This window comes from Leuresthes tenuis, unplaced genomic scaffold (genome assembly GCF_036924035.1).
Source record: "Leuresthes tenuis unplaced genomic scaffold, fLeuTen1.0.hap1 SCAF_16, whole genome shotgun sequence".
Lineage (NCBI taxonomy): Eukaryota > Metazoa > Chordata > Actinopteri > Atheriniformes > Atherinopsidae > Leuresthes > Leuresthes tenuis.
Window position 1 is genome coordinate 12,114,555 of NW_027325370.1, and position 16,856 is coordinate 12,131,410.

Below are 16,856 nucleotides of genomic sequence, written 5' to 3' on the forward strand. Positions count from 1 at the left end.
TTATATACAAAACATCAAAGGTTAGGCTCACTGGATCACCATAATGTTCAGCAAAAACACCAAGACTGTAAATATGTTTCACGTTTGATCAGAGGTAAACTAAAACTTAACTTGACATAGGGGCAGTTATCCTTGTTTTAGGAGGATGGCTGCAGCATAGCGCAGAATTTCTAAATTTTTTAAGGGACTTGCAACATACAGAACCCACCATTCATTCTTCCATAGAGGATAGAGACAAGAGCCTTGAGTGTCCTTTAAAAGCTTTTTATCTGAGGTAAAAAGCAAGAAATCTTATAGCATCAAGAAATATTGTGTGCACAGTAAATGAAGGAGTCCTGATGCTGACCTTCGTTTCAGGGGAGGTGCTTTGAATGTTGGTCTATGCAACAAGAACCTCAGTTTTATCATTTTCTATGACCATTGGAACATTGCTGATGATTATGACAGTATCTGACAGGTGCATATCCAGTGTCAGTGTTAATCTTTTCTCTGATGACCCACTGGCTGGTTATTTATTTTTGGTGTGCCAGCCACAGCCCCAAATCTATGCTATTAGTTATTATTTATTGTTGTTGCTGTTTAGTTTCAAATCCAGATTTTCCTTGCTAAAGTGATTGATTCTCTTGTGTATTAAATGTTGGTGCACAGGGAAGATGTGGTGGGTTAACACACTCCACAACCAGCTCAATACAGATGGACACAAACTTTCCGACTTTTCAACTTGTGAGCTAGAAAAATTAGATTTCTATGGTAAGCATTGTGGCAGAATCCACTTTAGGGCAAGCCATGATTTCCCATCTCTAAGTAGTTCTAGATGCCTAAACCTAAGCACATAATTTCTAATTATCTCATGCAAGAACATTATTTTGGTGAGATTAGTTTTTGACCATTAATTTAAATCAAGCATAATAGATTTGGCTTGAGTCATTGCGATATGTTGATAAGATAGATTCTACAATATATCCTCCTGATTACACAGCACATACTTTATTGCATGATATGTGGTCTCTTTTAAGCAATTACGCTCACAAAATAGCTCTCAGTCACAACTTATCAGTTTGATAATTAGCAGGCAGGGATTACTCGCCATCTTCATATCTTATGTAATCAAGATCGAACATGATATTACAAAACCAACCTATTTCTGGAAATGAGAGATCTGTGGGAAATAAGAAATAAGAGCGACAAAGACAGGCAGAGGAATAGGGAGGGACATGAGGGATAAAAACAATGCAGAGGATAGGTGGGAGACTGATGCTATAAATCACATCTCTGTGTTTCTTTACTAATGTCCAACTGTGTTCTTCAGGTCAGAGCAGGATTCACTTCATGCTTCTTTTCCTGCAACCAGTCAACATCGGGTTACAGGAAAAAGGCAGCATTTTTTCTGTCCTTTTTAAAAGACTTGCAGATTAAGTTGAACTTTTCAAATGAGGCGAGAGGTGTGCTGTCAGACAAGCGTACCTGAACGGTTGAGTTTTTACCTGTAGAAATAAAACTACTAAAACTGCTTCAAAACACACATAAAACACCAACTTCAGTCAGAAAATCATACTTTTACAAACTTTTACATTTAGATGAGTGATCAGGAAATGCTTTCACCATCACTGCCTGATATGACAAATAAGATGAGGAAAATGTTTTATTTATTTTAATTTTTTTTTTGAAGGAATACGATAAGCATTAATAATGATCTCTTTTGTTGGTCATGTTCAGACGCAAATGAGAAGTCCATCCTCTGCCTTTCTTGCCCTCATTAATCACATTAAGACCAAAGGGAACAGAAACTAATATGAGCTGATTAGGTTGCTTCTGGCTGGCTGGCTGATTCACCTTCATGCAGATGGCCTCACACACAAATGCGCGCTAACACACACGCACACACACTGACAGAGTCACACTGACAGAGTAAAACTCTCTCTCTTTTGTACCTTAATAAGAGCATACATAGATGTCCAGAAAATATTTCCATGCACGAACACCTTCTTAAAGTTGTTGAGCCGAGGTGCTGCTGTTCATTGTGCTACTTAGAACCAGAGGGACTTCCTGGCCTTCAGTTCCCAGAAAGAAGAACATACTGTTCTACTTCCACATTGCTTCCACCATGCTTGATTTAGATGCCGTATGACCATTTTGTGTTTTACTCATCTATTTCAGTTAGACTCTTATATTTTGTGTTATTTAACTATCAGTAAATGTACATTTTCATTCTTTTCTTTATTCTGTTAAGTTGAAATAACTTCCTGTTTACATCATGTGACCCAGGGTGACATCATCTCAACCCTCTATCACAGACAGAGCATTATGGGATGCTACAGTACCTGTTGGGTGGGGTGAGGGATGATGAGGGTTAGACCAAGCACACACAAAGCAGATACACGACTGGCTGGAGCCACACAGCATTGAGTGTTATGTCAGCTCATGTTATCATCACTGAGAGAGGTGACATCGACTGAGCCTGCCACCGTTCTGTGTGTGTGTGTGTTTATGTGTGTGTGACTCTCCCGGCTGATTTGTAAGGTAGGTCAGGCATGATGATGTGCTGGGCCAGCCCTTCTTTTGGATCAATTGTAAGCAAACACAAGCATGCTCCAACTATTATATAGTATGTTGGAATGTGCAGAAGTTCCAGATACTAAAAGTAAGATGAAGATGCTGTCAAAATGAGTAGAATGAAATATTTGATCAATTAACATTGTACAAGTGGGGGGAACATATGAAATGGAATCATTATTTTCTGTCACAACCCTTTAAAGAGGAATGCGTTTTCTTCAGCATCTGATCAGCATGTTGCGTAATTTTCAAGGACCACGTACTGTTAGCTTTTCAGAGCTGACAATTATCCTTACTCTTTTAAAAACTTTTCTTTAGTTACATATATACACCTAAGTTAGGTGGTTAGGTTTAGAAAATTGAATACCTGCTTAAGATTAGGAAATAACATAGTTATAGTTAGCAGTAAATACACAATTTACATAATCTGCAGGTTCCTTACAAACCAACACACCAGGTTCCTTTGGCTTTCTCCCAAAGGATATTCACAGATATATTGGCGGGCATTTAGGTCTTTAACTTCAACTGGCCTATCAGAAAATAGGGTAGAATCATCCAATGGCAGTGGCTGATATATATCTGCTGTATGCTGATTGTGTTTGACTTTGCTCTGAAACTGACATTTAATTTAGTTGAGCATAGTAAATTCTGTTGGACCTAAGCATGGAAATTCAATGAGTTGGCAATTGTTTAACAAACTAAAAAGTAGTTTGAAACTATTAGTTAAGATCTAATTAAGATTCTTTTCCATGAAAAGTTATAAAAAATGTTTTTCTTCAAGAATTTCTGCTCATTCAAAGAAAGTGTGAAAAAGGGATGAAATACAAAACGGTTTTCCTGGGATTAAAGGAAAAGTTCAAAACAAAAAGTATCAAGTTGTTATTCTTAAAATCAGTATTATCCCAAAGTTTCACTATCGATGCACAATTTTCTCATAATTTTGGTTTCCAGAAATGTAAAATGTGAGAAGACAACAGTTTCCTGGTGACTGGCCTGCTTTTTTCTCATCATGTTCACCAAGATTATCTTCATAATTTTGAGATTAGGACTCTGTAGGCGCAGTGCCATCAGTAGGGAGACTGCTTTTTCCTCGTGTCAGAAAAGGATAGGTCTTTATGACCCTTGCTGTGTGTTTGGGCTTGTTTTCCTGCTACAGAAGGAACCCTTTGAAGGTATCTCTTAATGGATAACGTCTGAAGAACTGAAAATCTTTGTGTTCATTTGGAATAAAGCAGATAAACCAAAAACACAAAGCAAATATCTTGTAATCAGCACTGAAATCATCGTGTACACAACAAGACAGAAAAGAAAATGTCTTTCCTCAGTGCAGCAGCATGCTGACACAATTCTATTCTCTGGCTTTTTTACAGTTAACTTCTCAACGCCTGTCGCCTCCAATCACGCATTCTCACACTCTTTCTCTGCTGAAAGCTTAGTCCAGTCAGATTATATGCAGATTTATGTAACTGGGTGACTGGATTTGTGTCTCTTACTATTCAGTGTAATACTGTAATAATCCCTGGATTATTTATAAAATGAAGAAATAAACGTTGTTTGATTATTGTTGTGTTTTCTCACAGGAGTCATCCAGTCCATTTACCTCTTCTTAAACTGTAGCCTACTACACTCATGCATGTGTACATTTTTCTCTCCAGTGGCTTCATCTAGCATTTTTATAAATTAGTACATATACAGTAAATCCATTTTTAATAATCATTCTTAAAAGTGACCCCTAATGTGTCCTAAAGGACATTCAGTTATCAAATGGTGAAAATACAAATGAAAACGAAAGCTTTCTCCTGTAAAGCTTTTTATATTAAACAACAGCATTTTCTGTTGACTGAAACAAATACATGAAAAATACATGACACTGATGTCCAAGTAATACATAAGAGTACATGCACACAGTGTTATTATGGTATGTGTAGAGGAGATACGCAAGGCAGATAAAACCTCTTAGTTGCTCATGTGTGGAGAGTGTGCAAAAAAATTGACTTGTTAATAAAACTGCAAAGATTCGCACAACATAATGTGGCACTTGCAGAGAACAGCCAACGTACCACTGCTGCTATCAATTTCTTATATAATGGTTTCACTATTTTATAGCCTGATGACAGAGTGTACATTCAGTGGTTACATAAACAAATGCTTCGTTCTAATTCACCAACTGTGTGGCGCATAAACTGTTGAAAAATGGAAATTTCATCTCGTGACTCAATGTTAAACATGTTTAATTTGAAGTAGCAGCTTGTTTTGGTGTTGAAGGACATTGATGAGTGTTCAGCTTGAGTTAGCTGAAACTAGTTATTCAGATGCGGATGTTTTTTTTCTCCTTTTTATAGCTACAAATGTGAAATCACAGCTGGCCAAAAAAAAACCCCATTTCCCTCTGAGTTCATGTAAAGTTTAGGAACAGATTAATTATTTGTGTCCTGAAACTATCTCTTTCCTTCTGTCTCTCCTTTATCTGTCCCATTTATTTGATTTTTCTTTTTTCGCATGGCTTTTTAAATGACTTACTCCTTCTTTTGAACTCCACTCTTCTTATCTTTGTCCTGCTGGGATGCGGTTACTCAATAGTATTCCCTTATTATTATCGGATAACATTGTTTGAAATAGTGACGGTCCTTTGTAAAAAATGAGCAGTCCTGTATGAAATACACTTTGACAATGGACATTATGCACCATAGATTTTTCTTTTTTTGGAAGCTCCAACACATGTGAATAATCTTTAAAACTTTATTGTCACCCCTTTTTACTTTCATGAAAAACTAATGGCAGCTTAAACTCTTATACCTTTGATATATTATACATTTTTTTCCTATTAACATGGATGCTGAAGGCTCTCACTGACATAATGTTTGCACAGTTTGGGTGCAACAATGCCTCATTTCATAATCCAAAACTTTTTGTTGCTTTCATATGAACATGTTCATATCAGACTTCCAATATCCTTAAGGCTGGAAAAGTACATGCCAGCATTGGTAAAATCAGACAACTTGCTCATATCCTGAGCAAATTGTTGCATAAAGATGCATTTACAGTGTCAACAGACTGTTTCATTTGCAGTGGAAATTGTTGTGAATTTTCTTTTCACATTTTTCCAACTCTTTATCCAATTTTGCTTTCGAAAAACATCATTACACTGCATGATGTTTGATTGAAGACCCTAAACTGCTTGTTGGTTCTATTGTAGAGAGTGCATGTGTAGGCGGAGTATGAAAACCCATCTGTTGGCTGTTTGTACAGAGTTGTATTCTTTCAAGAATTCTTTAATTTCTTGAGACTCCATAAAACACACTGTCACTTGAGCTCATGACTACCAACGTATCTCTGTCTGTAACAATATTTAACCTTTCACAGGCTTTTGATAATCCAGTAAATGTGTTACGACTTAAGGATCTGATTTTGACAGTGTCTGCGCAGCGTAAACCTCGTGTAGCCGCTGTGAACTTCAGCTCTTCAGTTTTTTTTTTGAAGATTATATCAGTAATCTCATTCAGAAATTATGAATGCTATATGTTATGATGCAGACTTTTCATGAAGAGCAGTGGTTTGTGCAATTTTAAGATAAAATCAAAACGCTGATGCAGCTCAGTGTTATATTGAGTCATCATATGGTCACACACATTCATTCTCACACAGAAATTGATGAAAATGTATTCTAGCTCTTTAAGGAAGGAGATTACTAATGTTTGGGGAAATATTTTCAAAGCATTTACAAATTTTGCGAGCTCACTTCAGTGAGAGATTTGAGATATCAGTCAGTCCGATTTTAAAGATACTCTGTGCAGTCTTGCTCAGTCAGTGATGTTTATATATCAGTGTTCAATTTGAGTTTTAGAATTTTTATATTGCTTTTAGCATCTGTGTGGCCTGTTTTTATTTAAATTTTTTGATAGAGCAATAAAGGGGAACTAAGCTTTCACAGGACACGGTTAAAAAGTAAAATAAAACTAAATGGCAAGTCCAGCAATCTGTACAGCAAAGATGAAGTGTCAAGATAATTTATCTTCTGCATTGCGTTAACCTCAAACGGATCAGAAGCTTTTAAATTTCATAATTTCTGCCTCCCTGCTCTTCCTCTAAACTGTGCATTCAGTTATCAACCCCTCCAGCTAAATACATGTGACAATTTCTTTGAATCGTTAAACATTATCCAGAACATTTGGTTCATCCTCGACACAGACACTCTTAGCTCTTTTGGCTTCAGCTCAGGCAACCCAAATTTCTTGTCCGGCTTCCAAAACAGAGGATTTTGGAGCTTCCAAAACACACTGCTACTCCTTAAATTAATTAAGCTCTTTCACTTTCAGAGTCTGGGTGTCCTTCTGTCTCAGGCAGCCACTGAGGTTTAGACTAGCAAATAGTGCAATGTTTTTTTTTTCTCCACTAAACCCAGAAATTGAAATTTGAAAAAGGTGTCTGTATTTTCCTCTTTTACCAAAAATTTGAGATTTTTCAGCTGACTTCAGTTCACTTTGTGGTTGCCATTAACAGTTGGCAAGTGAACAAATTTGTGTGAAACATAAACACACAGCATTATCAGTATATGGATTCAGATTTTTCAGTATCAAACAAAATGCAAAGCATACCAGAAGCATAATTTTCCAACATGTTTTGATTATGAACTATTCATGGCAGATGACACGAGATGAAAATGTTCATGTTTAAGGACTCCACATTTGGGAATCTCATATTCATCTGAACTAGTATGCTGCACCAGAGGCAGTTTTCTTGAGTTTCCCTTACTTGACTACCTCAACTCTCATTCTCTGCCCACACACGAGACAAGCCTGGTTTCCATGGCAACAATATTCCAACTACAAGACAAAGGGAGTGATCTTCACTAAATTGGGATGCAGGAAACAGAAACAGTGGGTCTGCTTCCTTTTTGGAAGTCGTTTACATAAAGCAGAACTGGACTTACTACAGCAGCTTTGGTACTCTTCAGCATTAAGTTTGTTGTTCATGCCTCCATTTAACAGGACACTCAATCACTCAGTAAAACAGGCTCAGGTTTGAGCCACGTGTTTCTGTCACACTCTATTTTTCAGGAATCCCACAGGAGAAGAAATTGGAAGAAAAAAGGATTTAATATGTATTATGTAATAAGATGTCATCTGTAGTAAAACCATCACAAATTTTGTAATGGGATACAGGCCAAAAAACTATTGCTTTTCAGCCTAAACCTATTATGTCCATCCCCATATCCTGCAGGAAGGAGAACAGAAGAATTTCCATGAGAACAACATGTCCCCTTATTTCATTATGTAGATTCCTAAACTGTGGGATTGAATGTGACATGAGTTCCCCAAAGGGGTTCATGCAGTGGAGTTGCTGAATAAGATAAATAACAGGATTAAATGTTGTCTTTAGGGTGAAATAACTGAAGCTCATTCATTGAATTGTATCTGTGAGGACAAGTAAAAGAAATATACAGAGGATAAGAAGAGATAAGATAACTTTATTGTCCCTTAAACTTACATAAAATTAGATTTTTTCTCTTTGGCATCTGACAAGAGAAAAAAGAACAAAGGGTACATTAAATTAAGCTGAAATAAAACAACTCTGGCTCATCTACCGTAAGTGATAATATCTTTCCCAGCTGCTGCAGAGTAAAAAAAACATCGGCAAGTTCTTTCACTGGAAAACTTAAAGTGAAGCAGCTGCAGGAAGTGATTAGTTTTTATTAACAGTTCTGCGTGAATGAAAGAATCACCCAGTAACTGTTCAACAGACAGTCAAATACCAAATGTCAATTAGCAGTTCATCAGTTAAATTACACATGAGAGAGTACAAGGAAATCGTCTCAAAGTAATGTAACATTATTCTTTTACACATTCTTTTATTACATTCTTTCTTATTATTATTTTACACCTAATATATTTATCAGGTTCCCCTTAAGTTGCTTATTCCCCCACATATATCTTTCTTTTAATTCTTTACACACTGCCGTGTTGAATATCATCCTCTCAGCTAGTTCACAACCGGAATACGATCGACTGGAACACACACACAGAGTCATATTTCAAACACTTCAAGGAGAAAACAATGACTTACATTAGATACCTGGAGGCTTAACAGAACCACAACTATAACCGTTACTTTCCTGACACCTACCAGTTCATCATACTTATTTCAGTTATTTTAATTGTGGAGTTTTGCCTTTTGTTCCCGAAGGGGGAGGTAGAGCTACACAACGTGACTGTGTCAACAGACTTGTCTCCACAGCATAACTAATTCAGGGACACACAGACTGTCAGCTGTTCACTAAGCGGACATTTCAGACTTGTGTAAACAACAGGAAGATGTCGCAAGAACGTTAAATTGGATGGAGGCAGGAGATGAAAGCTCTTATCTGTGAGAGACAGCTCTGAATGATGGCACATGCTAACAGGTCATCACCCAGCTACTGTAAAGGTCCAACGCTCAGTTTAAACCAGTTAAGAATTAAAAGTCAGACAAAGACTTGGCAGCTGTTGAGAAATCAGTATTTAAACAGCAGCTGAGATGTTGGTTTGGACAATTAAAGAACAGAAGCAGAGATTTACATTATTGGAGCCATTAACTCTTTTTTTTAATTTAGGATATTCTGCATTTCTGGGGATTTGTCACTGAGAATGTTATGTCTGATTTAATTTTTGTCAAAGTCCTGTTACTATGTTATCACAGGAATGCATATAACGTACCAAGTTAACTGTGATGGATTACAGAGTAGTAGTTTTAGTGATTTATGTATTATAACATACGGTATGTAAATAATATATTTAATTCAACTACTTTGATACTTGATACTTTGTCAAAAAAGACACTTCTCAGTTCATGTTTGGTCACACCAATCTGCAAAATAGTTGAAACTTCCAGGTTTGTCATGTGCGTTATATAATTTTAAAAGAAGCACAAAAAGACGTTCTCCCTGCTTCTGTTAAAAGTGAAACCAACCTCCTAATGCCCACACTTTTCACATGTATGTATAGACAAACTTCCAATGGAAGGAAAATATCTCTCAGGTCAGAGTAGGCTGCAGAAATAAATGATCATGCAGCTATAAAACCTGAAATACACACTTGCGGCATCTGTTGGGTTTTTGTAGTACAACTAACTTTGGCTTTTAAAGTCAGCAGTGTCAGGAGCATCTACAATCTTTTTGTGAAACTATTTGTCAGGTTGGCTGGCTGATTTTCAGATGTGTGCTTTGACATGTGTGCCACTGTAGGTCTCTCTGATAGAGAGTGTGGGTGTGAAGGCTTAGTGTGAATGTTACTGACGTCTTCAGGAACTTTCAGTTGTTTCTTCGTGCTCATTCTCCAAAGGAGGCTTTGTGTGTTTGTGGCTGTAAATCAGCAATAGAAGTGCTTAGCTTAATGGGCCTACCTCGAGTCACCAACCTCCTGCTTGTTGAATTGAAAACACACAGAGAGAAACAGACAGTTCATGAGTGGGAGAGACGAGAAGAAAATGGAAGGAGAAATAGGATGCGTTGAGGTGGGACCAGGTGGATACACAGAGATAAAGACAGTGGAAGGGAGAAAGTCAAATAATGTGAAATGATAATAAATATATGTGATGGAAAATATCCAAAATCAGGAACCATGTTACCATGGAAACATGATGATGCAGCAGCAGGACATGAAATATGAAACTGAAGAGTTTGATATTAGAGATGACTTTGTTTTGGCTAAATCTTTGTTGCTTTGTGGTCAGTTTTTTACCCTAAATTGTCAGTAAATAAGAATAAAATCATGATTCATCATCTTTTAGATTTTGGGCTGTTGCAGTCACAGATTTTTTTTTACATGTTCTTTTAAGTTAATATTTAGTATTATAAAAATGATTTTTTTCTGTGCTGGGTTCATGATGAACAATTTGGTGTTTTTTTTTCCAACATTCAACATAAAAGGTCATTGTTGCAGTCAGTACTTCCCAATGCAGCTTCTGGATGAAAACCTGAAACTCTCAAAATAAATCATAATAGCTATATTTTTGGCTAATAAATGGCAGATATGATGGATTTTTTTATGTGTGAAAACATGACTGTAGAAAAAACTAGCCATGTTTCACTCAAACATATTTAAATTTCTATGAAGAAAGTGAAGAAAATACATCCCACTTTAAGACAACTGATCCTACTTAAACTAGAAGACATGTATATTTTTTAAAAATATATCAGATTACATCCTGGCAGAAATGTAAATACCCTCAGGCTGTCACAGCAGTGATGGATTTTTATTAATTTATTTCAACCATTCATTTCCATGAGAGGAATGACTGTACAACTTAGCTCTTTGAAAAGTTATTGCTAATCTCAGTTTCTAGGATGATCTGGAATCAACTTATACTGAAAATGTAAAGATCCAGGCTAAAATGTACAGCTCACCCAAATATTTAGTTGAATGCTTGTTTCATGCATGGTTTCATCATGCCTCCTGGCACATACCAACTTTTAAGCACATGTTTTTGATAGAGTTATTCCCAGCTTTTATACCAGAATAGGGTCATCCTCATGTGAGAAGATTCACATTTCTAAATTAAAAGCATCTATGGGATGCAATCGACCCGTGTCAGAGAATGATAAAACAGAATCTTACTGCCACCTTGCTTAACAACTGGCTCAGTAAGCTCAGCCAACGTTTCATCTTTACCATTAAGATATTTATCCTAAATATATCACTGGTGTCTGAACAGCTCTTACTTTGTCCATGTGCTCAGCTGCAAACTTGAACATGTAGTTTTCAGAGCTTCTTTCATGAATGACAGTCTCTCAGTCCATGACAATGTGAAATTTGCTTGACTGTAGACACACTGGTGTTGCAGTAGCTTCTATTTGTAGGCAGAGCTGTACTTCGGTGGCTCCTGGGCTGCAACCATCCAAACCAATTTACTCCCAGCTGAGGGTGACAGTTTAGGTTTTCTTCCAGGGACTGGCAAAGTTGCCACACATAGGAATATTTAGATACTTCTAGAAAAGCAACACCTGCTATCTCAGATACCACTAATACTTAAGCATCATCACAGTTTTACAATACATGTGTCAAATTCACTGACAGGGTGAGGACAAATGACAGCAACAAGCACACAATCGTGACAAACTTCTCATAAATACTCTCATTAAGTGTTTTTCCTTCAACAAATAAAATGGTTACATGAGATCTTTTTGTTGCCTCTCAGATTTTAGAAATCTTGACTGATATCACTTTAGGCTCATATTCAGGAAATAGATGCATTTGACACTGGAAATCACACCATTTAGTCTGCCCACTCATCAGATTAATTTTTCTCCATGAATGTAGTTCTTAGATCTGATAATTTCTTATTTTCATCTCACTTCTCACTCCCCCTCTGTCTGTGTCACAAACGTGATACAGGAACTCAGCCCGGAATTTGTTGCTGACATTTTGCCATCACAAAGCTTTACCACGCATGAAAAATATAATGTATGAGTGCGAGGATACAACCTGATTTTAACTGGATGCCTTGGCTCACAAACACTTGTGAATCCAATATTTTTCTATTTGAAAATGACCAAGTAACTTTGTGTGTGTAAATACTAGAACATGCATCATTTTTATTTCAGTAGATTTCTTGGGAGGGCCTAAATGCAAAGTAATAAGCAGGTGCAGTCCAAAAATACAAGATGAAAATCCAAAAGCAGAGGACATACACAGTTTTCTGCACATACACTAAAATAGGCAAGAAGCAAACAAAGGTTTGATCCAAAAGCTGCTACGATCCATACAAGGATTAAAGAAAAAAAAAAACTATGCCAGAGAATGACAGGAAAGCTTATTACTGAGAAGGAGGTGTGTATTTATCAAGTGAGTGAACAGCTGATAATTGGACCCAGGTGGGAAATCTAAATGAGGCAGGATGCAAAACTAACTGGGACTCATAAGGACAAAATAGTTGTAAATTAAAGAAAGAGAGAAAACAAAAGTCACGGAACAATTAAGGCAAAGACTTTTATCTTAATCTGTTTGTTCTTTATGAACTTGCGACCAATTTTTGAAATTTTAGCCAGAAGATATTTTATCTTCACCAAATTTTTATCCAGTTTGGGTTCACTTTTTCCCTTATTTTGTTATTTTTTCAAAATATTTCATGCCGCATGTCGTCTTTACATGATTGGAGATTGCTGGGTACATTTGGTGAAAAACCAAAATGGTAGAGCTAGAGGTATTTATAAAATGGGAATGAATGGCAGTCAAACTTTGGCATAATTCATTCATTAATAAGAGTCGTATTGTTGTTACTTGGACAGTTTTGGCACTTTATTGGTGGTGAAATAGGCAAGTGACACGTTAACACCTGTTATGGTGCTGTACTCTGACAAAATTTTCTGCTTGTGTTGTTTTAATAACAGAGTCTTTTCTCTTTCCCCTTCTTTCTCCCTCCCTTACCTTTGTTTATTTTTCTTGCATTCTTTCACTCAATGCAGGAAAAAGTAGAATATGCCTTCCTGATCATTTTCACAATAGAGACATTTCTGAAGATTATTGCCTACGGCTTGGTCATGCACCAAAACTCCTATGTCAGAAACGGCTGGAACATGTTGGACTTTGTCATCGTCATAGTGGGGTGAGTTCATAGCAAATCATATATACAAAGCTTACGTTGCACTTTATCTCTTATTAATTCTGTTGTTAACTATAAAATATACTATAACACACATGCATGCAATGTACAAGCCTCTAAACTCAGCATCTAGCTGTTCATCACTGATCGCAGTCTCAAAGTCAAAAATGAATCTGAAGCTTTTAAAGGATTTGCATGTCCAGTGGCTGACATTGATGTTTGGGAATACGCACAGATACACACACGTGTACACATGCACACACACGCACGAGGCTTTGTATAGAGTGACGGTTTATCAGTCGACCACCTGGCTGCTGTAGGACTTCAATGCAAACTGTGGTGAGGTGTGAAAAACTAAAGGTAAATATGGACAGACATAAATGACGCACACATACGGTAAACTATGCTTATATGCTCACACGCCTGCATGGTCACAGAGAAAAGTACAAAGGGAACACACTTTCAGCTCTCTTCTTTGATTTCCGACTCTTTTGCTTTAATCTTTTTTCTGTGCTTTCCTGACATTGCCATCACCACCTCTGCCTCTCTCTCCCTTTTTTGTCTCCCTATCTCCTCCCCATTTCCTGCTCTCTGATCTTTAGGTTGTTCAGTGTGGTTTTGGAGATGATAACCAAAGACGCTGACTCTGGCAGCCAGTCCGGAGGCAAACCTGGGGGGTTTGATGTTAAGGCCCTCCGAGCCTTTCGCGTGCTACGACCCCTTCGCCTTGTTTCTGGAGTTCCCAGTGAGTTGATGCAGTAATCTCTTTGAAATCTAAAGCAAGTTTTTTTTCATCTATGAGTCCAAGTCCAATAATTTATGATTCATAATTTCAAGGAAACTGAAAACACCAGCCCAAGGGTTTTCAGTTATGCTGAGTGGAAAGACCTGAAGGTAGTGGCGCAAAAAGTGGGTATGCACTATATGCAGCACATAGGGGCACTGCACTAGAAGGGGCGCCAGAGCAATCGCAGAAAAATGATTTAGAGTAGGCATTTTCTTTGTTTAACAGCTTTTCTGCATGTGTAAATGATATGATCAATGACAGAGGCACGTTACTGATTAGGCGCCCCCTCCCCCTTCACACCCCCTCGCCACGCAAAACACTCGTGCTACACGACTACATAATCGAAAGTCATTGTAATTTTATTACTGTGTTCTGATTACTATAACCTTATTACTACAATCTGATTATTGTAACCTTATTACAGCAACCTGATTACCGTAATATGAGATTGATTACATAAATCGGAGTAATCTGATTACAGTAATCTTAGTACTCCGATTACAGTAATCTGACTACTGTAGTCTGAGTACTATGATCATAGTAATCTGATTACTGGAATCCAATTACAGTAACCTTTTTACTGTAATCTGATTACTGTAACTTTATTATTGAATTGTTATGAATGGGGGGGTTGCCAGTCATGTGTCTGCATACCCCTCAGAAAGTAGGTAGTTGCACCCCTGCCTGCAGGTCACTGTACATCTCACTTGCCAACATGCTAAGTGTTGTACTTGTACTTGGACACTTTTCCAAAGGACAAAATGGTGAGAATGGTGAGACAATATGGTGACACTGCACAGCCACCACATTGAAGTCCACTTTATACAGAGAGGGGTAGCAACAGGTGGAATAGTAGTTGTAAAGTTCACAAAATACATGAAATTACATGCTAACTGACAGAATAAACCTACATCAGAATTTAATTTTCACAAAGGAAGAAAGGAAAAAAAAAAGGGAAAACATTACTTATAAACATATGATACTATTCCGTGCTCTCAGCTCTGCTCTTTGATTTAAGAAAAAACTTACATTTTCTTAGTAATCTCTTGCTGTGACAAAATTTCTATTTGACATCATGTTACGTATTAATTTAACGGAACATCAGTTCCACATTGCCACTGTGTTAATGTCTAAGGTGTTGGGCTGTTTCAGGCCATTTATTCTTTAGATCAAATATTAGTTTTGATTTTGCTGTAATTTTTATCGGTGACAGTCAAACTTGTGGATGGGTGTTGTGGACCATTGTCTGTGCAGTGACACAATTCAATTGTTGTAGTAAAGGTATTCAGCACTGCAAGATTGTGGACTGAAATGTGAATAAAAGATAAAATGATGAGATTATTTCTTTCTCCACAAAAAAACACTAAAAGCTCTTTTAATGCTGAACTGACATTCACATAATTCTAGTTGTTATCACTTTCGCAGTAATGTAGTTTTTGCTAAATTGATGCCAGTAAGTTACCCATAGCAACAAAGCCTGAGGTAGCATGCTGTCACCCTTAGAAATTTGCACCGGTTTGAAGTGACAGGAGAACCACCTCAGAAATGCTCAACATACATCTCAGTGACAACAAAGACTTAATAAAAACATCTACTGGTAAAAAGGAAGCTGACTAACACAGCTCATTTTCTGCAGGTTCTTACAGCTAGCAGCCCATAACGCAGTGCTAGAGGAGACACATTTATGAGGATGGAGCCTAAATTACATTTGCTGTTTTTGCATATGGTCACGATCTTTTTTTTTAAAGAAGTCATGTGCAGCCTGGCTTGCTAAGTACATTGGTTGTTAGCTGTAAGAAGAACTATTATGGGAGACTGTTTCAGCTGCAGTGAGTAGTAACTTGAGAGTTGTGATAATTGGGATGATTATGTTTTCTCATGATTCATTAGCACCTTCTTGACTGTAAAGCCATTTTTCTTGGTGGATATAGGAAAATCACAGCTGTGGTTCTTATCACAAATACTGGCTGTAGTCTATTGAGTAGAGTCAGGCTTTTGTTATTGTCCAGAATGGATCACTGGCATGTTCAACTGAAAGACTTTTTCTGTATGTAGAAAGGACTACAGTACCATGGTATTAGAAAAAGATTTTTTTGCACAGAATGCATCTTTTCAGTCCCCATTGTTCACCTCTGGAGATACTGCTTCCCTCTCCAGTTCCCTTTTCTTTACACATATGACCGTACATCATCATCTGTCCATATGTGTCTGCATTATCTGAGCTGCCATGGTAACACATAATTTACCAACGTGGGGAATGAAACGACTATTGGGAAAAACAAATGAAGTTCTACTGAAAATGTCTTATTTAACTGTTCTAGTTTAACATTTGCCTGGTTGATTGAGCTTTGCCAAACAGGATGTTTTGTGGGCTTTCACCTGGAAATCTAATAGAAGTTAAACAAACTGCATTAATTGTTTAAATTTGAAAATTTGTAATTTATTTTGAAAATATTGTAATCTTTTAAAACATGACACATAGTGCCATTCCAGTTTCTCAACTGTAAAAATGACAGAAACACGATGGAGATTTGAATTTTGGACCATTATGTCAGATAAAACAAGCACATTAGGATTATATGATGACTATTTCCAATTTTCTTTCATTATGTTATGAAAAATATTAGTTATTATTCAATGGATAAAACTTAAAGTGGTACTTTGATCATGAATGTCTCCAGATAACTGAAATGATTAGAGGAAATTTCTCACAAGCCTGAAAATTCTGTCAAGAATTCTTTCCTCCTAACCTCCCAGAAAGGTATTTATGTTGATAAATTGTTATATTTGAAAAAAAGTTTAAGATGCGAATGCCTTTGTTCACTCATATGTGTAAAAAATGCATCAAACATTCATTTTAGAGAAATTTATATGTTTTTGCAGACTAAAAATGATCTCTATAATCCCTGATTCCTTTTCTGTTGATCACGTATTTCTGTGC

General features: G+C 36.9%; 1 protein-coding gene across 1 annotated transcript in view; it reads left to right on the forward strand.

Annotated features, from left to right (window-relative positions):
• Positions 1–16,856, forward strand: part of cacna1db (calcium channel, voltage-dependent, L type, alpha 1D subunit, b) — a 79,113-nt gene that overhangs the window by 22,373 nt on the left and 39,884 nt on the right. Inside the window, exons 4-5 of the mRNA XM_072367937.1 lie at positions 12,992–13,131; positions 13,731–13,873. Of these exons, the coding sequence (XP_072224038.1) occupies positions 12,992–13,131; positions 13,731–13,873 (283 nt within the window). The remainder of the gene's footprint in view (positions 1–12,991; positions 13,132–13,730; positions 13,874–16,856) is intronic.